This window comes from Salvelinus alpinus, chromosome 3 (assembly GCF_045679555.1).
Source record: "Salvelinus alpinus chromosome 3, SLU_Salpinus.1, whole genome shotgun sequence".
Classification (NCBI taxonomy): Eukaryota; Metazoa; Chordata; class Actinopteri; order Salmoniformes; family Salmonidae; genus Salvelinus; species Salvelinus alpinus.
In genome coordinates this window covers 54,751,233-54,775,005 of record NC_092088.1, presented here as the reverse complement: position 1 = coordinate 54,775,005, position 23,773 = coordinate 54,751,233, and the positions used below count along the sequence as shown (strand labels likewise).

The window sequence follows — 23,773 nt, the reverse complement described above, 5'->3', positions numbered from 1 at the left end:
CTTTACTGGTCCGTTGGACACAAGGTCCAACCGAAATGTGCCATCCGCTTTTAACCCAACCCCTCTGAAAGACACACATACAATTTTTGGGGGGGAGAGGTACAGGGGGCTGCCACACTGGGCACCCAGGGAGCTGTTGTTGTGGGGAGTTAAGTGCCTTGCTCAAAGGCACAATGGCAGACAATCAGATCAAGGATTTGATACAGCAACCTTCCAGTTACCAGCTCACTTTCCCATCAGACCCGGGATTCAAACTGGCAAACTTTCAGTTGCTGGCTTGTCTCTCTAACCGCTAGGCCAGCTGCCGCCGAGAGGAACTCTCTATCATATTGGTCTGTTAACTATTGGCAGAAAGGTTTAGAACAATTTCTTTTTGGTCGATTAACTCATTTACCGCCTGGTGATGTCACCAGGCAGGCCATACCTCCATCTCACCAAAACAGGCTGAAATTTGTCGGTCTTTTCAAACAGCTCTTACACTAAAAGGGCATTATCATCATTTTCACAATTTCACAGTATTATTCCAACCTCATAGTCTGGAAAAGACATATAAGCACAGGAAAATCTAATTTTTGACTGCACTGGGTCTAATGTATACCCCTACCTCCCGTTGCTTCATTCATACAATGGCGCTGACCCACTCTGTTGTCTCACGGGTTGCGTCCTCCTTTCAGGGTGAAGCTCATTTGTTGATCTCCTAACCTGATTAGCCGTTGGGTGATTAACTCACTGTAACCCTTCTGTCACTTGTTGCTAAAGTGTGTTAACAGCCTGTACACACTCTCCTGGTAAACAGAACCACACTTTCCCTTGTCAGTGTGTCCACTAGTCTACTCTCATGCTTGCCTCACCCCTCTCCCACCTGATGACGTAGACTGACACTAGACCTCCATTGACTCAAAGATGAAAAGAGGGGTAACATGGGTAAGTCATATCTAATTATTTGTAGCTCTAACTATTCTACTATCCATTTGTGATTTATATTTATTTCAGTCTCTTGGCAAGCCACTGCAGTCTCCTTCCATCTCTAAAGGATGGAGTGTGGGTGATTGACTCTAGAGTCAGGGAAAGGAGGTTGAAAGGAGAAAGAAAATCTGCTTTTGCCAATGCCAATAGTTGAGTGTAGGCCTTACAGGTTAGGCTACTGTTCTGATTGTAGCCTAGTACCATGCAAACGTTGGTGTTTCCTTTCTGTTCTGATGTGTCTGATACTGTTGTAGGGGAATGGGGGAATCGTATTTTTTCAGATTCTATTCCGAACAGAAAGTCTCCCTATGTGATGTTAGTTTGTCTATAGGCCAAAATCAATGGTGTGGTGGAGGAAACAATAGGATTCCTCTGTGGGTCCGAGTTTGAGTGCTCACCTTTGACCTCTCAGCTTTTCATTTTCCCTCTGGCTGAGTAGCAATGACAGTATGAGGTCAGTGGAGAAGGTGAAGTTATGGGGACTTAAGAGTGATACACGCATCGGTGCCCAAATGTTATCTCAGTGTTGAGGTGGAGATGACAGCTCTCGTGTGGGGGGATGGGAAGGGGGAGAATGAGAGGGGGGTCTTATTCCCCCCCCCCCCTCGCAGAATGACTGCACTGACATTTGAGGAAATGTCTACTGATTTGAGACTGGAGTCGCAGCATTTGACAGGAGTAAAAGAGGATGGAGGGTGGAGTGAGGGAAAGGAGGGGATGAGGAAGGGTGTTGCTTATCAGCTTTGCCCTGGATCTCATCTCAGAGCTATAAGGCTTGTAGGGAACATAGAGAGAGAGAAAGAAGAGCACTTATCACTCTCTCACTCTCTCACTCTCTCTCTCTCTCTCTCGCTCTCTCTCTCTCTCTCTCTCTCTCTCTCTAGGATATTGTGTTACAGAGATGGAGAAGGTGATTGGATCTCATTTATGCATGACTTGGTTTAGTGTTGTTACTTTGAAATGCATCAATCACAAATTGATGATGGACTGATGTTTACTTAAGGTCCGATTTCAGATCCACATAATATGATAAAACATTATGCACATGTACTTTTATTCATGTTGTTTGTTTATTTAATGCAAAGGCTTGAAAAGTGATAAGATCATTGTATTGACTAAAGTTCAATAGCAATAGGTTTATTGCAGACCTCATACAATAAGCTAGGCTGAATTGCAGCCATTTCTGCAGATCTCATGTCTGGCACTTCTCACTGTGTTTTTCTTGATTAAGGAAAGTCGTCTGTGTGGAGATCCATAATTAGGTACCAAAGTGCTGGGAGTTGATCATTTCCAATCAGCAGACTCCCTGATTAGTGGTCTTGTTTATACGTTTTCAGTCGTCAAGGACTAGGATAGTCAGGTAACGATTGGTGTTACAATTCATACAATGGTAAACCATTAATTCTAATTATAGCTGTGCTGAGTGATGCATGATTACTGTTCCTCTCCACAAGTGCATAACCCTATATTCTTTATTATAGACCTCTATTTTTGATGCAAGGTCTTGTTAGGTATGCATCTAACCAATGAGGCTAAAAGACGCCGTGCTTGTTCGATCAGGCAGTGAAGATGTTAACACACACCCTTGCATGACTTTGCCATACAGCTGGATTAACTTCTCAAACTGTAATTGACATGATTAACTGTTACAATTTGTGATATTCTCATTTGTCCTCTTTTAAGTATATGGGCATGAAGCAGGAAGAGGCATAATGGATCCGTATTAGCTACAGATTTATATGCATTAATTCAGTTTTTGTGGATTACAGCCGTATCCGTAACTGACATTAATTGGCTATGGCATTTTCCCCTCATCTGAGTAGTGTTGATTGACACATGCACACAGTCTGATGGTTGTGTGTGTGTGTGTGTGTGTGTGTGTGTGTGTGTGTGTGTGTGTGTGTGTGTGTGTGTGTGTGTGTGTGTGTGTGTGTGTGTGTGTGTGTGTGTGTGTGTGTGTGTGTGTGTGTGTGTGTGTGTGTGTGTGTGTGTGTGTGTTATATACAGTGCATTCGGAAAGTATTCAGACCCCTTGCCTTTTTCCACATTTAGTTAGGTTAGGCCTTATTCTAAAATGGATTACATTGTCGACGCCCCCCCCCATCTACACACAATACCCCATAATGACAAAGCAAAAACAGGTTTTTAGAATTTTTTGCAAATTTATAAAAAACTAAAAACTGAAGTATCACATTTACATAAGTATTCAGACCCTCTACTCTGTACTTTGTTGAAGCACCTTTGGCATCAATTACAGCCTTGAGTCTTCTTGGGTATGACGCTACAAGCTTGGCACACCTGTATTTGGGGAGTTTCTCCAATTCTTCTCTGCAGATCATCTCAAGCTCTGTCAGGTTGAATGGGGAGCGTCACTACACAGCTATTTTCAGTTCTCTCCAGAGATGATCGATCGGGTTCAGGTCCGGGCTCTGGCTGGGCCACTCAAGGACATTCAGAGACTTGTCCCAAAGCCACCCCTGCGTTGTCTTGGCTGTGTGCTTAGGGATGTTGTTGGAAGGTGAACTTTCACCCCAGTCTGAGGTCCTGAGTGCTCTGGAGAAGGTGTTCATCAAGGATCTCTCTGTATTTTGCTCCGTTCATCTTTCCCTCAATCCTGACTAGTCTCCCAGTACCTGCTTCTGAAAAACATCCCCACAGCATGATACTGCCACCACCATGCTTCACTGTAGGGATGGTGCCAGGTTTCCTCCAGACGTGACGCTTGGCATTCAGGCCTAAGAGTTCAATCTTGGTTTCATCAGACCAGAGAATCTTGTTTCTCATGGTCTAAGAGTCCTTTAGGAGCCTTTTGGCAAACTCCAAGTGGGCTGTCATGTGCCTTTTACTGAGGAGTGGCTTCCGTCTGGCCACTCTACCATAAAGGCCTGATTGGTGAAGTGCTGCAGAGATGGTTGTCCTTCTGGAAGGTTTTCCTATCTCCACAGAGGAACTCTGGAGCTCTGTCAGAGTGACCATAAGGTTCTTGGTCACTTCCCTGACCAAGGCCCTTCTCCCCGATTGCTCAGTTTGGCCGGGCGACCAGCTCTAGGAAGAATCTTGGTGGTTCCAAACTTCTTCCATTTAAGAATGATGGTGAATTACAGTGAATTAATCTGTGTGTAAAAAATTGTTGTAAAAATGTCTTGTGTCATGCACAAAGTAGATGTCCTAACCGACTTGCCAAAACTATAGTTTGTTAACAAGAAATTTGTGGAGTGGTTGAAAAATGAGTTTTAATGACTCCAACCTAAGTGTATGTAAACTTCTGACTTCAACTGTATATATATATATATATATATATACAATTAAAAAATATATTTTTTAACCTGTTTTGGCTTTGTCATGATGGCGTACTGTGTGTAGATGGATGAGGAATTATTTTTATTTAATCCATTTTAGGGATTAAATTGAATTGGGATGATTTCTCACCTGCCTGTATTATGCGAGTAACATTAGTTCTAGTGACCGTGTGGACACTAGGCTACATACATCTATGGCCATCCTATGCTAAAGCTTGCTAGCTTCTGTAGGTATGTTTGAGGCAGTACATAACTAGTTTCTGTTGTTGACAATGACATACTATGCGCTCTTTACACTTTCATTTGATCTTGTTTAGTTTCTTAATCAAAGACAATCGCTGTTAAAAGCGCAGTATTTCTATTTATTTATTTTTACTACCAATAAAGTGATCTTAGCCCACATTGCAGTTTGGCCGCATTTAGGTCATTTCGGATACTAATGTTACTCGCTAGCTAGACACCAATCCTGTCTACCGATATTTGTGTATATATACATTTTTCATTGGGGGTCTGCTTGATGTAACAGTTTTTTTAATAGTATTTTTTATAATTTTTTTATTGGACATTCTGAACTACCGTGGTTTACATTGGCCTTAATTGGTGATATTGGTCACTGATGGTCCTCAGTCACATTCACTTTATCTTGTACTCCACTACGACATTGGATTCTAAAACTATCACTCTTCTCTTCCAATTTTACTGTTGTTTAACTGTTGCACTAGCTGAAGACTTTAGACCTATGGTTCGTTTGCTTGATTGTACATATCCAAAATGTTACTGTTATTGAAGGACGTTTGTAACAATTTACAAATACAGGGGCTGACCCTTTTCATAGCCTACTAGATAATTGGCATTATCCAAAGATTATTGTGCTCCGTTTCTGTTTCTCTAAAGGATTCAAGTTTTTTTTATTCAAATGTTTTTTTTAATGCTGCTCCTCTCTCAATCTCTTTTTTCCTCTTTCTTTTTCATTTGACTTCTCCTTTTATAAGGATTCATGTCTAGTTCAACAACAAGTCAGGATGATATTTTGGGGCTTCCAATCAGACTGGTGACAAGGAACATACATGGGTTGTGGGAGGTAAATTAAGCGCTCCAGAGTATTTTCACATCTGAAGAGCATGAATGCTGATATCACATTACTTCAAGAAACGCACCTACGTGTTAATGACCATACTAGATTGCGTGAAGCATGGGTTTGACAGGTTTTTCATTCTAATTTTAACGGCAAAGCCAGGGGAAGACAAAAGAGTACCGTTTTCACCCTCACAGATAATTTCAGATCCTGGAGGATGGTATACAATAGTTACTGGCACCCTCTTCCAGACCTCTGTAGTACTTGCGAATGTTTGCGCCCCTAACTGGGATGACACTAGATTTATAACATCTCTTTTAGCCTGTCTCCTTAATCTTGATACGCACCGCCTTGTCTTCAGCGGGGACCTTAACTGTGTTATTGAACCAAGACTCGACCGGTCTAATCCCAGAGCAAAAGCTCTCTCTACATTTATGACCCAAATAGGTTGTGTTGATCCATGGCGCTTCCTCCACCCTGTCAGAAAGGACCTCCTACTTTTCAAGCCTACCTAAGCATAAACTACTTTTTTTTTTAGATAGAGCCCTTCTCCCCTCAGTTAAAACTGCTGAATATTCTGCTATAGTAATTTTGAACCATTCCCCCCTTATTCTGGTCTTAGCTCTTACTCCGAACGCAAAAAAACAGTCGAATTGGAGATTTAACATGGCCCTATTGTCTAAAAAAGAATTCTGTGACTTTATTTCAACCAACATAGATGTATTCATTCAAACAAATAAAAATGATGACACCTCCAGCTCTCTTCTTTGGGAGACTTTCAAAGCTGTATTACAATGCTCATTATGTCAAATAAAGAAAACTGAAATGTCAAGAACTGTTGGACTCAGTCCTGGCAACAGACCGGCAATATTCAACTTCACCATCCCCTGAATTATATGCAGAAAGGCGAAAACTTCAAACTCATTTTAATCTGCTTTCCACTGATAAAGCAGAGTTTCTGTTGCAACGAACAAAGGGGACGTACTACGAATATGGTGACAAGGCCAGCCGCCTTTTGGCACACCAACTTAAACACCAGTCAGCATCTCATCTTATCTCTCAGGTATATGACTCTTCCCGTAATCTTACAAGTAATCCCTCTAATATGAATTCAACTTTTGTGTCATTTTATTCTAACCTCTACAAACCCGAACCCCCATCAGATAATACGGCTATTGACAACTTTTTAGATAACTTGGATATTCCATCCATTGATATGAACATAAGTAAAGTTCTGGTTAACCCTCTGCATCTAGATGAGATAACAAAGGGTCTAAAGTTAATGCGAAGTGGCAAGGCCCCAGGCCCCGATGGCTTCCTCGTCGATTTTTATTTAAAAAATCTCTCTCCCCCAACGCCAACTCAATTCTCCATCTCTCTTTCACTCAAGAATGATAAATATCCGGCAGAATGTGGTGGACATCGGCCTATTTCACTTTTGAACGCTGATGTTAAACTATTAGCTAAGGTTCAAGCATGTCGGTTGGAACCCTGCCTTCAGGATGTCATATCTGATGATCAAATGTGTTTTGTCAAAGGGCAACAACTGTTTTCCAATGTACGCCGTCTTTTGAACATTATATTATCTCCTTCTGTCTCTCCAGACCCTGAAATTGTTGTTTCTCTTGATGCAGAGAAGGCTTTTTACCAGGTGGAGTGGGATTATTTAGTTCAGAATTTGGGAAGATTTGGTTTTGGGTTCAATTTCATCTCATGGATACATCTGCTCTATTCTGCTCCTACGGCTAGCGTACACTCCAGAGGGACCCGTCAAGGGTGTCCTATGTCCCCACTCCTTTATGCACTTGTGATCGAACCACTTTCCTTGGCCTTAAAATTATCATCATGATTCACTGGAATCCACCGAGCTGGTGAAGAACACAGTGTCACTGAAGGCAGATGATCTACTATTATATATCACTAACCCTGTGAACTCTGTCGATAACATACTGCATATTTTAAACACATTTGGATCATTCTCAGGTTACAAATTGAACATTTAGAAATGTGAATGTTTTCCGATCAACCCCGCTGCCAAGCAAATTTCCCCTGGATCCCTGCCTTTCCGTCTGTCACCCTCTGGTTTTTCCTATTTAGGTGTGAATATAACACATTGTCTGGCTACCCTCCATAAAACTAACTTTGCAAGTCTAGTCACACAAGTTAAATCAGACTTACAACGCTGGGATAGTCTTCCTCTCTCCTTAGCTGTCAGAATCCAATCTGTTAAAATGAATATTTACCTAGGTTTCTATACCTTTTTCAATGTCTTCCGAATTTTTCTTTTACCAAGTTGGATAGGCTCATCAGTCATTTTATCTGGGACCTAGGATATGTAGAGCAATATTTCAAAGAAGGAGACAAGATGGAGGATTGGCGCTTCCAAATTTACTGCTTTACTATTGGGCAGCCAATATGAAAAAGATTACGGTATGGTGCTCATTAGAAGCACACTCCTGCCAATCATCCTTCCTTTCTGCTCTTACTTGTGCCCCACTGTCCTTGTGTTCTTCAAAGTTTACTGGAAACCCTATTGTGCACTCTACTTTGAAAATCTGGAGACAATTTCGTCAACATTTTAGACTTTCTGCCCCTTCTCTTCTAAGCCCTATCTGTAACAACCACCTTTTTTTACCCTCCAAACACCACCGGGCTTTTGTTTAGTGGCAAGAGAGAGGATTGGTATGTTTCAAATACTTGTTTTTAGATGGGAAGTTTGCCAGTTTTAATTATCTCGGAACCAAATTATATAATCTTGCTCATTCAAATCTTTTCTGCTATTTTCATGCATGTAACTGTGTTCCCTCTCATTTTCCCACCTTTCCTCAACTACCTCCCAAGACGTTGCTAGAAGATATTTTGTCCCTGCCGTGGATTCGGCAAGGTCTGATTCCTAGATTATATGACATTATGCTTTCCTCTGAACCCTCTCCAATAAACAAAATCAAGACAGACTGGTGTAGTGAACTTGACCTTACAGAAGACTGGTGGGAGGAGGCCCTTCTTAGGGTTAACTCCACATTCCCGTGTGCTCGGTTAAGTTTCATTCAGTTCAAGGTCTTGCACAGAATTCACTACACCAAAGAAAAACGTAGTAAATTCCTTCCAGACACAAATGACGTGATAGATGTTAAATCACTCCGGCAGACCACACCCATATGTTTCATTAATGTTCTAAGCTGTCTGAGTATTGGTCATCCTTTGTTAATACTCTCTCTGAAATTGTAGATATTGACCTGCAGCCTTGTCTTTTGATAGCTATATTAAATATTAAATATAGCTATCAAAGGAGCTCCATCTTTGTTGCCTAGTCTCACTAAAGGTATAGCAGACGTTGTAGCGTTTGCTTCCCTCATAGCCCGCTGGCAGATCTTGTTTAATTGGAAATCTTCCAAACCTCCCACTGTATCATCCTCGTTGAAACATTTAATGTCTTTTCTACACTTAGAAAGAAATGTATACACTTTGAGAGGGTTGTACTGATAACTTTTCTTGAGATGGCAGCCTTTAATTTCCTTTTTTGAACAGTTGCCTTCTATTTATCAGGAGTAAGAATTTTGGCCAACAGGGGATATAAGAAGGTGTGAGAGGGAAGGGATGTTATGTTGTGATATTTTTATTTTATTTGTGTGTATGTATAAATGCACAGTGCCAGTCAAAAGTTTTGAGACACCAACTCATTCCAGGGTTTTTCTTTATTTTGACTATTTTCTACATTGTAGAATAATAGTAAATACATAAAAACTATGAAATAACACATATGGAATCATGTAGTAACCAAAAAAGTGTTAAACACATTTTTTTATATTTTATATTTTTCAAAGTAGCCACCTTTGCCTTGATGACAGCTTTGCACACTCTTGGCATTCTCTCAACCAGCTTCAAGAGGTAGTCACCTGGAATGCATTTCAATTAACAGGTGTGCCTTGTTAATTTGTGGAATTTCTTTCATTCTTAATGGGTTTGAGCCAATCAGTTTTGTTGTGACATCATTAAGGCAAAGGGTGGCTACTTTGAAGAATCTAAAATATTAAATATATTTTGGTTTGTTTAACAGGTTTTTGGTTACTACATGATTCCATATGAGTTATTTCATTGTTTTGATGTCTTCACTATTTTTCTACAATGTAGAAAATAGTAAAAATAAAGAAAAACCCTGGAATGAGTAGGTGTGTCCAAACTTGACTGGTACTGTGTATATATATATATATATATATATATATATATATATATATATATATATATATATATGATATATAGTGGGGCAAAAAAGTATTTAGTCAGCCACCAATTGTGCAAGTTATCCCACTTAAAAAAGATGAGAGAGGCCTGTAATTTTCATCATAGGTACACTTCAACTATGACAGACAAAATGAGAGAAAAAAATCCAGAAAATCACATTGTAGGATTTTTTATGAATTTATTTGCAAATTATGGTGGAAAATAAGTATTTGGTCACCTACAAACAAGCAAGATTTCTGGCTCTCACAGACCTGTCCTCCACTCGTTACCTGTATTAATGGCACCTGTTTGAACTTGTTATCAGTATAAAAGACACCTGTCCACAACCTCAAACAGTCACACTCCAAACTCCACTATGGCCAAGACCAAAGAGCTGTCAGAGGACACCAGAAACAAAATTGTAGACCTGCACCAGGCTGGGAAGACTGAATCTGCAATAGGTAAGCAGCTTGGTTTGAAGAAATCAACTGTGGGAGCAATTATTAGGAAATGGAAGACATACAAGACCACTGATAATCTCCCTCGATCTGGGGCTCCACGCAAGATCTCACCCCGTGGGGTCAAAATGATCACAAGAACGGTGAGCAAAAATCCCAGAACCACACGGGGGGACCTAGTGAATGACCTGCAGAGAGCTGGGACCAAAGTAACAAAGCCTACCATCAGTAACACACTACGGCGCCAGGGACTCAAATCCTGCAGTGCCAGACGTGTCCCCCTGCTTAAGCCAGTACATGTCCAGGCCCGTCTGAAGTTTGCTAGAGAGCATTTGGATGATCCAGAAGAAGATTGGGAGAATGTCATATGGTCAGATGAAGCCAAAATATAACTTTTTGGTAAAAACTCAACTAGTCGTGTTTGGAGGACAAAGAATGCTGAGTTGCATCCAAAGAACACCATACCCACTGTGAAGCATGGGGGTGGAAACATCATGCTTTGGGGCTGTTTTTCTGCAAAGGGACCAGGACGACTGATCCGTGTAAAGGAAAGAATGAATGGGGCCATGTATCGTGAGATTTTGAGTGAAAACCTCCTTCAGCAAGGGCATTGAAGATGAAACGTGGCTGGGTCTTTCAGCATGACAATGATCCCAAACACACCGCCCGGGCAACGAAGGAGTGGCTTCGTAAGAAGCATTTCAAGGTCCTGGAGTGGCCTAGCCAGTCTCCAGATCTCAACCCCATAGAAAATCTTTGGAGGGAGTTGAAAGTCCGTGTTGCCCAGCAACAGCCCCAAAACATCACTGCTCTAGAGGAGATCTGCATGGAGGAATGGGCCAAAATACCAGCAACAGTGTGTGAAAACCTTGTGAAGACTTACAGAAAACGTTTGACCTCTGTCATTGCCAACAAAGGGTATATAACAAAGTATTGAGATAAACTTTTGTTATTGACCAAATACTTATTTTCCACCATAATTTGCAAATAAATTCATTAAAAACCCTACAATGTGATTTTCTGGATTTTTTTCTTCTCATTTTGTCTGTCATAGTTGAAGTGTACCTATGATGAAAATTACAGGCCTCTCTCATCTTTTTAGGTGGGAGAACTTGCACAATTGGTGGCTGACTAAATACTTTTTTGCCCCACTGTATATATATATATATATAAATAAACTTCAAAGTGAAATCTTTAGATACACCCAACTTCTGTTTTCAACTGTTAGTCTAATAACGTCACCCCAACACAACCTTAATGGGAGATGACCTTTCCTCTATGGAGAGGAGTAAATGGTACAGGAGGGGGCTTGAGTGTGTGTGAAAATTCACATATAAAAAGCTGTGTGTGTGCCCATGTGCATGCGCATAAGCGTGTGTGTGTAGTTCAGGAGTTCTCTGTGTCCCTGCAGTGCTGCCCAGCTGTTTGCTATGTGCTGATACACTGATACGGGAGAGAATGGGAGCGGGAGGGAGAGAGAGAGGCTCCCCGAGGTCTCTTGACTTGTCACCACTCTGTGATCCCATTGTGATGGGAAACTGAACTCCAGATATTCCACTGGCCACTGGCTTAAGCAAGCTTATAAGAGTAATAGATTTGGTAAGAGTACACTCGCACTAATTCACGCACACACGCTCACACATTTTCACAAACACACACTCTCACAAACTAAATGTCTGCAATCATGCACAAACACTGGCATAAACGTGAATACATTCATTTGTCAAATAAGCATGTGTTTACACTTTCAAACACACATTTAGGCACACACACACCATTCCTAACTCGTACAAATGAAGAGTCCCATCCATAAGCAGGGGGATGATTGGCACAGAGAAAGCATTACACCAGCAGAAAAAGGCATATGGCATTGCGACCCACTGATGGGCACACACATATGGTGCTAGTGACTTGTGCTATGCACAGTACGCAAAGAGGAAGGTGCTGTGCTCTGCTTGTGTTTGATGTGCCTCCAAAACTCAGTGCAGTGTGGCTAAAATCGGCACCATTTTGCATTATGTCATGTACCTACCAACTTCAGTTATCAATTCAAAATGAATGCATTTGCATAGCATGTGGCATCCTCCCCATTGCAATAAACTGTTCCCTACAGTGTGACTGTTTACAAAGGCCTGTCTGAACAACAGTATTCTACTGTATGAATTGATTGTCTGAAACATTTTCGGTATACTCAAAATAAATATTTTCCTGAATAGTATTTGCATAACAGATGCATTGCTGATTGTTGAAGAATGCTAGCTGTACTTCTACAGCAACTTGACGGATAGACTGGACTGGGCTCAGTTTTAATATGGATTCCACACAGTGGAACTGAGGTGGTAATGGCCAAATTGGGCTTGGATTGTCATGGCAACCATTGTTTGCCTACTGCTCCTTTGTGAAAAGGTTCTGGAGTACCCTGGCGACAGTGCCTGGTCCCCACAGTGACTCTGGTGTTTTGTGACTGTTTACTTTGTGACTGTTGTCATACTGTAGAGACCAGTTGCCATGGAGAAATGCTCTCCGAGAGGTACCTGAATGCAGGGGTAAACAGCTCTCCCCTGGGGTGTTGGTCAGGGTCGTGAGTGGCTGGAGTGGTGGGGTTGACCACTGTACCCTTCAACCTGCCCATCGCACCCCTCACACCCCTGTGGCCATTTGGTCCACATTCAGCTTGCCTGAGCTCACTCCTCTCTCTCTCTCTCTCTCTCTCGCTCCATCCTCTATCTATTAAAAAAAACTCAGCTTCTTGCCTGACAGCTTCTGTCATTTTGTTTTTCTGACTCCAGTTGAAAAGCAATCAGACAATCCTCTTTATGATCATCATTAGGATGTGACTTCTGTGGTAATGACTTGTGTTTTAATACACCCTGATGGTTTCTCATCAGAATGATCTCATCCTGAGAGCCTTCTTTAGGCATTTTCATGTGAAAGAGAAAGGATTATGTCCCATGCATTGTCTGAGACTATTGCAAAAAAAAACGAATAGTGAACTCCATGTCGTGTAGGTTACAACTACATCTAAGGACTCTGCTGTTATGTTATGCATTTATTTTGATGGTAAGAATGCTTCAATCGCCCTTGGCACTAGGTTATCAGTCTGAAACAGGATGGAATCATACATTTTTAAACCTGTTATTTGAAGTTCAGAGAAATGCTCAATAGTTATTCATCAACTGAAGCCGAGTGCTTGTTTCATCTCATTGATCTAACAGTGCTGAGCTGAGGTCCAGGTATTAGGTATTCAGGTATACTATTTCTCTTAGAGCAACCACCAATGTTTACATTTGATAATTATCTTGAATTATCCCTTGGGATAATTAGGCTATACAACAGTTGGTTAGTTCTGATCCTGGATGCTGACAGTCTAGTGTAGGTTGGACCTCAGCTCAGCACTGTTAGATCCGCTTACACCTTTAACCACTCTGACCTGAATGTCAGACTGTCATTGTCACTGACAAACAGAATGTATCCTCCCTATCTGAGGAGCTGACTACAGCGGCTGTGTGTATACTGTGTAACTGCCCCTCTGTGGGGAAACCTGGGAAATACATTTTGGTCTGATTTCAAAGGGACCAATTGTGACACACATTTAGGTAGGTTACTGGCTTTTAACTGGGTTAAATTTCAATTGCATTATTCATGTAAGCCTTTCCAAATGGAGACTTTACAATAAGATGTATAAAACTAAGAATGGACTCCAGGAGATGAACCACTTGAGTGGACCCTGACCTATATCTAGTTCCAGATGACCACAGTGGAAGTGTTAATCATGGGAAAACCCTCAGCAAGGAGATTGCCTGAATGTTTCTACATCATTTATCCAACATAACTGCAATTGTTGCACCAGAGAGTTTGGGCTGACTGAGATTTGATTAGCCTAGATTTTGATCCCCCCCCCTCTCTCGCTCCCTCCCTCTCTCTGTACTCTTTTTCTTTGTTCCCTTCATTTTCATCTGCCTCTTATTTATGTCTCCTTTTTTTTCTGTTTTTTATTTATTTATCTTATGTCTTTTCCTGTCATTCGCTGAGCCTTTTTTTCTTTCTCATGCTTTATTTTCTTTTTCCACCAATCTGAAAAGCCATTCAGGTCAGAATAGTTAAATGTGTAAGTGGATCTTGGTCCAAGCTAACTAACCTTTCACCTTCGAACTCTTTACCTCGACTGCTGCTTTACTCTGTGGCTGGTGGTCCATTCAGACCAGAGCTATAATTACAGCATACCTGAGTTGCATTTGGTTGTGTGCAGCCAACAGTTGAATCTGTTAGCCAAACTAATTCATTAAAGAGTTCTGTAGAGAAGCCCAATCCAAAGACTATTATAAACATTTTTATCATACTTTAATCAAAAATACTGAGTGTGTAGAACTTCAATGCTTTCCTGGATATCAAAGGCAAAAACATAATCTGGCAGCAGTGACTGTAGCCTACATACTGAGAACATTTATTATTTGCCAGCCTGTTTGCACCATTGACCACTAGAGGGACTCAGAGAATAGACAAAGAACAAAAAGTACCTTGTTTCACAGAGAGCAAAATTTGCTGTTTCTCTCGTTATGTAGTTGACTTAAAAAGTCAGTGACCACAAAAAATAGTGTGTCACAAAAATAGCCATTTCACTTATGAAATGAACCCCTAGTTCACAGCAAAGCAGTTTTTCCTTGACATGGTCAAATAACTCAAGCAGAGAGTGGTAACTTTTTTTCTAATTTGGCACATAAACTAGAGGCCATGAATAACTTGGTAAAAAAGAATGTCACTGATTGGCCTATGGTGGTGCTGTTATAAGCAATCTCTCTTAAACCTTCATATCCACTACCCCATTTGACTTAAAGGCATGAAACCTTATATACTGAACAAAAATATAAACGCAACATGCAACAATTTCAATGATTTTAATGAGTTACAGTTCATATAAGGAAACTATTCAATTGAAATAAATTCATTAAGCCCTAATCTATGGATTTGACTTGACTGGGCAGGGGCGCATCCATGTGTGGGCCTGGGAGGGCATAGGCCCACCCACTGGGGAGCCAGGCCCAGCCAATAAGTTTTCACCCACAAAAAGGCTTTATTACAGACAGAAATACTCCTCAGTTTCATCAGCTGTCCAGGTGGCTGGTCTCAAACGATCCCGCAGGTGAAGAAGCCGGATGTGGAGGTCCTGGGCTGGCGTGGTTACATGTGGTCTGCGGTTGTGAGGCCTGTTGGATGTACTGCCAAGTTCTCTAAAATGACTCTGGAGGTGGCTTACGGTAGAGAAATTAACATAAAATGATCTGGCAACAGCTCTGGTGGACATACCTGCAGCCAGCATGCCAATTGCGCACTCCTTTAAAACTTGAGACATCTGTGGCATTGTGTTGTGTGACAAACTGCACATTTTAGAGTGGCCTTTTATTGTCCCCAGCACAAGGTGCACCAGTGTAATGATCATGCTGTTTGATCAGCTTCTTGATATGCCATATCTGTCAGGTGGATGGATTATCTTGGCAAAGGAGAAATGCTCACTAACAGAGATGTAAACAAATTTGTGATCAACATTTGAGAGAAATGCGGTTTGTTTTGCGTATTGAACATTCCTGGGATCTTTTATTTCAGCTCAAGAAACATGGGACCAACCCTTTACATGTTGCATTTATATGTTTGTTCAGTGTATATATCCTCCATCTTGGAAATGTTTGAAAACCTTTGAAAAAATATTCTCATGAACCATAATGAGACGGGCCAAATACATTTTATGCTTGTTTCAAGGCAAGCAACACTGAAGCATGCATGAGAGCACCAGCTGTTCCGAACGACTGTGTGATCACGCTCTCTGTAGCCGATGTGAGTAAGACCTTTCAACAGGTCAGCATTCACAAGACCGCGGGGACAGACAGATTACCAGGATGTGTACTCAGAGCATGTAAATACCTACATGTTTCATAGCAGACCACCATAGTTCCTGTGCCCAAGAATGCCAAGGTAGCCTGCCTAAATGACTACCGCTACGTAGCACTAAAATCTGTAGCCATGAAGTACCTTAAAAGGCTGGTCATGGCTCACATCAACACCATCATCCCGGAAACCCTAGACCCACTCCAATTCGCATACCGCCCAAACATATCCACAGATGATGCAATCTTAATTGCAGTCCACACTGCTCTTCCCCACCTGGACAAAAGGAACACCTATGTAAGAATGCTGTTCATTGACTACAGCTCAGTGTTCAACACCACAGTGCCCACAAAGCTCATCACTAAGCTAGGGACCCTGGGACCAAAGACCTCCCTTTCCAACTGGATCCTGGACTTTCTGACGTGCCGCCCCCAGGTGGTAAGGGTAGGCAACAACACTTCTGCCATGCTGATCCTCAACACGGGGGCCCCTCAGAAGTTTGTCCCCTCCTGTACTCCTTGTTCACCCACGACTGCGTGGTCAAGTACGACTCCAACACCATCATTAAGTTTGCTGACGACACAACGGTGGTAAGCCTGATCACCGACAACGATAAGACAGCCTGTAAGGAGGAGATCAGAGACCTGGCCATGTGGTGCCAAGACAACAACCTCTCCCTCAACGTGAGCAAGACAAAGGAGCTGATCGTGGACTACAGGAAAAGGAGGGTCGAACACGTCCCCATTCACATCGACGGAGCTGTAGTGGTGCAGATTGAGAGCTTCAAGTTCCTTGGTGTCCACATCACCAACAAACTATTATGGTCCAAACACACCAAGACAGTCGTGAAGAGGGCACAACAGCGCATATTCCCCCTCAGGAGACTGAAAAGATTCGACATGGGTCCCCAGGTCCTCAAAAGGTTCTACAGCTGCACCATCGAGAGCATCCTGACCGGTTGCATCACCGCCTGGTACGGCCCAGTACATCACTGGGGCCAAGCTTTCTGCCATCCAGGACTTCTATACTAGGTGGTGTCAGAGGAAGATCCAAAAAATTGTCAAAGACTACAGCCACCCAAGTCAAAGACTGTTCTCTCTGCTACCGCACGGCAAGCAGTACCAGAGCGCCAAGTCTAGGTCCAAAAAGCTCCTTAACAGCTTCTACCCCCAAGCCATAAGACTGCTAAACAATGTATCAAATGGCTACCCACCCTATTTGCATTGAACCCCCCCCTTTTTTTTTTACACTGCTGCTACTCGCTATTTATTATCTATGCATAGTCACTTTACCCCTATCTACATGTACATATTACCTCAATTACCTCAACTAACCTGTACCCCCACACATTATTAACTCGGTACCGGTAACCCCTGTAAATAGCCTCGTTATTGTTATTTTATTGTGTAACTTCATTTACGTCAGTCTTTAACCTTTTACTGTAGTGGGCTAACTCAGGGTCACACAGAATGTTTCTTGGTAGTCTTAAACAAATCTACTTTGAAAGTATACACCTCACCAAAAAAAAGTACACACCTCACTCATGGTTATGGGCTTAAAAAAGAAGACACCTGTATCATATCAGATATAGAGATTACATTTTTTTGTTTGTATCCCAATATTACACTTTATTAACATCACAGAAGACTGAAATATAACAAAACCGTTTGACATAGAAACATCGGATTTCTTGTTTTGAGATTTTTTGTTGTTGCTGCATTCAAATATGGCCACACTGTACCTATAGATGCATGTTAGCACATATGCTAATGATAAAAATACTTTCGTAATCTTCTTCTCATGAACCATGAATCAGATTGACTCCAGATTTGGTATATAGACTCAATAAATTTGCCTCTAGTGAATTTGAGAATGATTACCTGCATTCAAAAATAACCAACCTACAGCACTAGACTAGACTAGGTGTACCAGCATAGAGGTTAAAAGCGTTGGGCCAGTAACCGAAAGGTTGCTGGCTTGAATCCCCAAGCCGACAACGTGAAAAAGCTGTAGATGTGTCCTTGAGCAAAGCACTTAACCCTAATTGTGCCAGTAAATCGCTCTGGATTACAGTGTCTGCTAAATGACTAAAATGTTGACTAAACTTCACTTGGGTCATCTTTGTGGTATTGAGAGATAAATATGGTAATGCTTTCACTGATTACATACAGTATAAAGGAAGATAGTTCCTACATGACAGAGGCTTGCTTTGATATCCAAATGATCTTGTGTCCTTTCTGTGAACCCTGTTCATTCCTGCTTGCAGCGATATATTTTATTGCAACTGAATGGAATTATTTAAATTAATCAAACTTTTAGTGGGTTTAATTTTCAATTAATTCTGAAATGTATGGCAATATTCAAGTGCACTTTAAGAGCACTTTAAGTTTAACTTGGTGAGTATCTGAGGAATAGCCTTACACCCTACATTGTTGTCCTTGAGAAACAGAGTTGTTATGGATACACGGGTTGTACAATGGAGTTACCACAATATTGACATAATGATTTCCTTCCAAAGACAAAGGAAACTTGTCACAGTAAAGGGCCCATGGAGCAGGTGTAAACGACTCCGGTATCTTCCTCTAGCTTTTTGCTGTGAGAGTTCTGGCATTTGACCAGGGAACCTTTGCTTCTTTCCCTCAATTAGACCTTGTAAACATATTCAGTGTCAGAAACAAACTTTATGCCTTTGAATGCAGTCATCACCACTTTCTATTTAGAGAATGTCTCTTAACCTCACTTCGACCTACTTCAGTCTGTAACGGATGCACAGTGTTGCCGTCTTTGTCTGAGGCTGTGTGCTTGGTGTCACTAGTACAAAATGTTGTGGCTGTGGAGGTCAAAAGGTCAATAAGACTGAACACAGGGAACAGGGAACGCTTCTGTTACACCCAGGGGAGCAATCACACGCATTCATGATGAACAAAACATAAGAGAGACAGCAAGCTAGGGACTAAACACAGCTGTCACTCTTCGAGGGACGTGTTTCAGTAAGAGTAGATCATTTTTTAAAGATTGTCTTTACATCAAATGAACCTTTTTTTGTCATAGAGATATTTAGCTGTTAGTAACTTGTCGTTAACCTGGCAAGACATGGCATAGCCTAATCGATTTGCACAAAGCAGCAAGTAGCCTATTTCCTGTATTGTTGTTGTTGAGTCGTTTACTGTTCAATTAAAACTCTTCAGTTCAGTAGCTGTATTGATATGGTTTGTTGCTTAGAGTGAAGGTGAAATGGGTCTATTAAAAGTCCATCACTGGAATCAAGCCAGCTCTGCCCAAGGTTGTTTTAATCTGGACAGTGGACACATTTAGTCTGATGACAGCAAAAGCTATTGGGACTATTGGAGCCCTTCTATGTGACTTTGACCACTGAATATGGGTCTGTCTAATGGTTATGGATGTTGTACGCACTTAGCAAGCATTTCTCAATATTCCTCTTTACAATGATAGGCTGTTATATGACATACTGAAAGGCTATATATTACAACATATGAGTACAAATTATATTTATGTCTCAGATATCATTCCAGCACAAGCTTTTCATTGTATGGATGATCTTTTCTTATCCACAGGGAAACGTTTCCTTTTCTCTCTGTCTCTCTGCATGCTTCTCATTGAGAAAGGATTTTTAGGAATGGTGGTTGGTTTTCTTGTGATTTCCTACATACACCCCCCAACTGGTGTTGTTACATTTCTGTGCTCCTCAACCACCAGCCACCCCGAGCAACACCATTGGTCCTCGCCTAGCAACAACATGATAATGTGGCATAATGTGACACCCCCTGATGTATGATGGGGAGCTAGGGCCGCGCCCCTGAAGCTGGTGTCTGCGTCGCTATAAAAAGAGAAAGGGATAAAAGAAAAAGAAAAAGGGATTTCACACTCATATCATTACATGGCTGGTGTCCGGAGAATAAACCTGTTATGTGTCCCTTGTGTGTGTGGCAGCCCTCTTCCTGACAAGAAAGAGGGATGATTATTTTCTCTCTTTTCTACTCTTCCTCTCAAATACACATACGGTCACACACACACAAAAGCAAAGGCAGAAACAGCCAGGCATGCGCCGGTGAAGGACCGGGGCGCAAGCGCTCAGGTGTTGAAGCAAAGACAGAGAAAACAAAGATGGCCGTTCCCTTTTCCACGTTGCCATGTTTGATGTGAGCAGTGGACCTGAATGACATTGTAAATAACATGTTTCTGTACTTTCTCTCCCTGAAAAATCGAACCCAGTCTAAAGTTGTCTCTTACACTGCTTTGGATATCCTCCTCCTTTCTTCCTTTTCTCTCCCTTCCTCCCTCTTTCTCTGTCTCTGTTTTCAACAAAGAGCCATTATGTTTGGTGAAACAAAAGGTCCCCTGATCCCATTTCACCCTCCATCAAAATGGCACTGGCCTCAGATGGCATAATGACCACAGTGTAGGGACAAAGAATCTCAGTTATTGTATCAGCACATTTGAAGAACTGGTATAGGGGGAAAAGGAAACCAGTTTTCATTCATTTGTTTTCTCTCGGCATAAGCATTAGTATGTCGGTGATTCGGACCTTTTCTCCTTTCGTTCTGATAATGTATGACCCAATAAAAGTTATTGTTGTCATTCTTAAAAAGACACAGACAGCAGTTAGTATTCCAAAGCTATACAATCAGCCATCTTTTGCACAATAATAGAGTAAAATTGAAAAAAAGGCTCAGCTCTGAATATGATTGGATAGGTCTTTTACTTCCTCCCCCTCCTACCACCGCACGCGCGCGCGTGTGCGTGTGTGCGTGTGTGTGTGTGTGTGAGGGACAGAAAACTACCATCAGGGCCATCCCACCTCCCCCTCCATCATCTACACTGTCTCCCCTATCCCATCTCTCACTTGGGCACTTCCAGCTAGTGGGTTGGGGGAAGTACACACACACTCACAGCCGTACACACACTCGCACTCTCCCTCACATTCCCCGTCCCTGCCTACCCCAGCTGGCTCCCTCACACTCCATTCAGACACTCACTCACTCACACACACTCTCTCCCTCTCTCTCTCTCTCACACACACACACACACACAGATCCACGCGGAGCACCGACCCAGGTGCCGCCATGGACCAGGATGGGAACGTGAAGAGGACAGCTAGAAACAGAGGGTGGTTACCGTAGTAACTGGATCTCTCCTCTTCACCTCTGTGCCTGGTGATGCTGTCTCTCCATCCGGCTTCTCTTCTCTCGCTTCTAGATACACTACCTCTACACTGATAGTGGATGACACAGACACAGGAGGGGCTGGTTTCTCATCTTTTCACCCTAACTGAGAAGGGAACCTTATTCTCCGACACTCTCCTTGTCAGGACGGAACCCTACACTTTTTCCCTTTCCTTATCTTTTTCTCTGAGATCGTTGGCTTCCACTTCCCTGGGATTTCTACCGTTTTTTATTCCGCCATGGCTCACGCAGCCTCCGCATTGAAGAAGAACCGGGACGTGGATGTCAATGCTATCGAGGATGAGAAAGAAAAGAAAAGGAGAATTAAGAAACTTGCGTCCCGGGAACAAAAGAGAAAGGTACTATCCCTGGAGTGAGACTCCCGGCTCAGCCACATCCCCATTGTGTTTATATGGGCAGCACACACACACAGGCACATGCAGCATGTGTGTGTTTGAGTGTGTGCTCGAGTGCATGTAACCTTGTTGAATTTCACCTGTTAGTAAAGTATCTGCCTGGGCCTTCGTGGTGCGCAGTGATAAGGTCACACTTGGAATTTCTAACAGCATTGTCTGATTTACAGCATAAGCACGGGGCTCCCCCAAATACTACAACATCACCACCACTGCCTTACGTCAAAATCTGCATCTCTTAGTGTGCTGATTCAAAAAACCTTGATCTTACAGCTTTTAAAGTGGACAGGGGTATGGTACTGATCCAAACTATTCCAGGTTCCTTAGTGATTCAAAGAGTTCTGTACTGTTCTGGGCATGTGGTTGTGTTGTTGTCCAGTTGAGAGCATCTGTGTAAGGCTGGATGGCTGTACAGACGTCCATGGATAATGCGTATTGATATCATTTATTGATGACAAAGCTTTTCATATGATGGAGGAGGATACACGTGTTTTAATGCTTGTTATTTTACCTGCTGTACGCACATCACTGTGGTGTTGCTGGACAAATAGCTGGAGTTCATAAATAGCTAGAATATGTCTTGAGTAAAGCATCCACTGCTTGATGTTGACTGGATGCAATTATTTCACCCATGAGATCTATTCAATAAGGCTGACGTTTATTGTCAATGGTCTGTCGGTTTTAATTATGGTCCATAGATAATGTTATTGGACCCCAGCATAAACAATGTTGGCTTTTTTACATTTCTGATAATATTATTTATTTAACAAAAAACCTTTTAGGTGACTGATTGAACTTCTTTAATTGTGTACATAATCTTTGTGTACATAATCTTTGTGTGTGTGTTTGAGAGTGTGTTTGTTCCTGATGTCCATGGGAGACATTATTATCGTTATTATAAAGACTCATATTTCATGTGAGGCTGAGGGAGCTCTTCTTTATTTATTGATTGGTGCAAGTTTGGCAGGCTCTACTCTGATAATCAGTTTCCCCTTCGTCCTGTCCTCATGCTTCTTTCCCCCTCTTTCTCTCTGTGACTTTCTCTCTCTCTTTATATCTCTCTCTCTCTCTCTCTTTCCTCTCTCTCATTGTCTCTTTCTCTTTCATATACACAAACAAATGCATAAACACCTAATATGCTCCTTCTGTTGATAAGCGGAAATGAAATGTGTTGAATGCACACACACCACATGCCTAATAACAAACACACAGGACCTTCAAACCTTTCCCTTTTCCTTTTTTTACACTACTGTATTAGCCTAGTTGTTTTTTGCTTCAGAACATCCAGTCTATCGCCTATCCTGTTTTTATTCTACGTTATGGGCTTGGCTGAGCTTAGCCTGTGTTGTTTACAGTACTCCTGTCTGGTGGGCCTCCGATGGGAGAGAGAAAGAGAAGGATAGAGAGGGGAGAGATAAAAAGAGAAGGAGTGAGAGAGAGATTGGGAGAGAGAGAAAGAAGGAGTGAGAGAGGAGGAGGAGAAAAAGAAGGTGAGAGAGAGAAATTGCTGACAGAGGAGCCTGCCTGCCTCTCTTATCAGCCTTCACTCAGTGTTGTATGGGCCTAATGGAGTGGAGGTGTTTGTTGGATTGTTTTTGGCAGTGAGGAGACCACTACCCTTCCTCACCGCCGAAGGAGATGCTGTGCATGGGGGTATCGCAGCCTACCAGTGAATGAGATACCTCCTACTGACACAGACACAGTGAGGGGGAACATGGGAGAGGTCAGGTAAATCAAGCCCAGACCTTATACTAGAAGCAAAGGAGGGGGAGGGAGGGGTCACTGTTACCTTATCACACAGGTTATCATAACCCCTTTACTTAAAATGTTATTATCTCAGAGATTCTCTTAGAGCTCGGTAATAGCAACAGTAGTAAGAAGAGACTCCTGTAGGTGTTAGAGAGGAAAAGGAGACCTAGGAGGAAGCAGCCTTTAGGGATGATGGGAGGCACTCATCCTCCTCTTACCAGACTGAGCACGTGTAGCTCACAAAATGGGTCTCCCCCACCCTCCCCCTCTCTCTCTTTCTCTGTTTACCTCTCTCTCTCTCTCTCTCTCTCTCTCTCTCTCTCTCTCTCTCTCTCTCTCTCTCTCTCTCTCTCTCTCTCTCTCTCTCTCTCTCTCTTTCTCTCTTTCTCTCTCTCTCTCTCTCGTCTCTCTCTCTCTGTCTGTCTCTCTCTCTCTTTCTCTGTTTACCTCTCTCTCTCTCTCTATCTCTGTGTTTCTCTGTCTACCTCTCTCTCTTTCTATGTCTACCTCTCTCTCTCTGTCGCTGTTT

General features: G+C 42.1%; 1 protein-coding gene across 22 annotated transcripts in view; it reads left to right on the top strand.

Annotated features, from left to right (window-relative positions):
* The window catches only part of LOC139570971 (ankyrin-3-like), a 235,444-nt gene that overhangs the window by 61,815 nt on the left and 149,856 nt on the right, over nt 1-23,773 (top strand). For 16 of the 22 annotated variants that reach the window (XM_071393374.1, XM_071393368.1, XM_071393365.1 and 13 more), the window contains exon 1: nt 20,796-21,441. The exons of 1 other annotated variant lie outside the window; for it this stretch is intronic. In XM_071393374.1, coding sequence (XP_071249475.1) covers nt 21,322-21,441 — 120 coding nt within the window. In that variant the 5' untranslated portion in view covers nt 20,796-21,321. Of the gene's footprint in view, nt 1-20,794; nt 21,442-23,773 lie in introns of those variants that run through there. 5 more of the 22 variants (XM_071393380.1, XM_071393379.1, XM_071393375.1 and 2 more) reach the window with 4 other exon arrangements.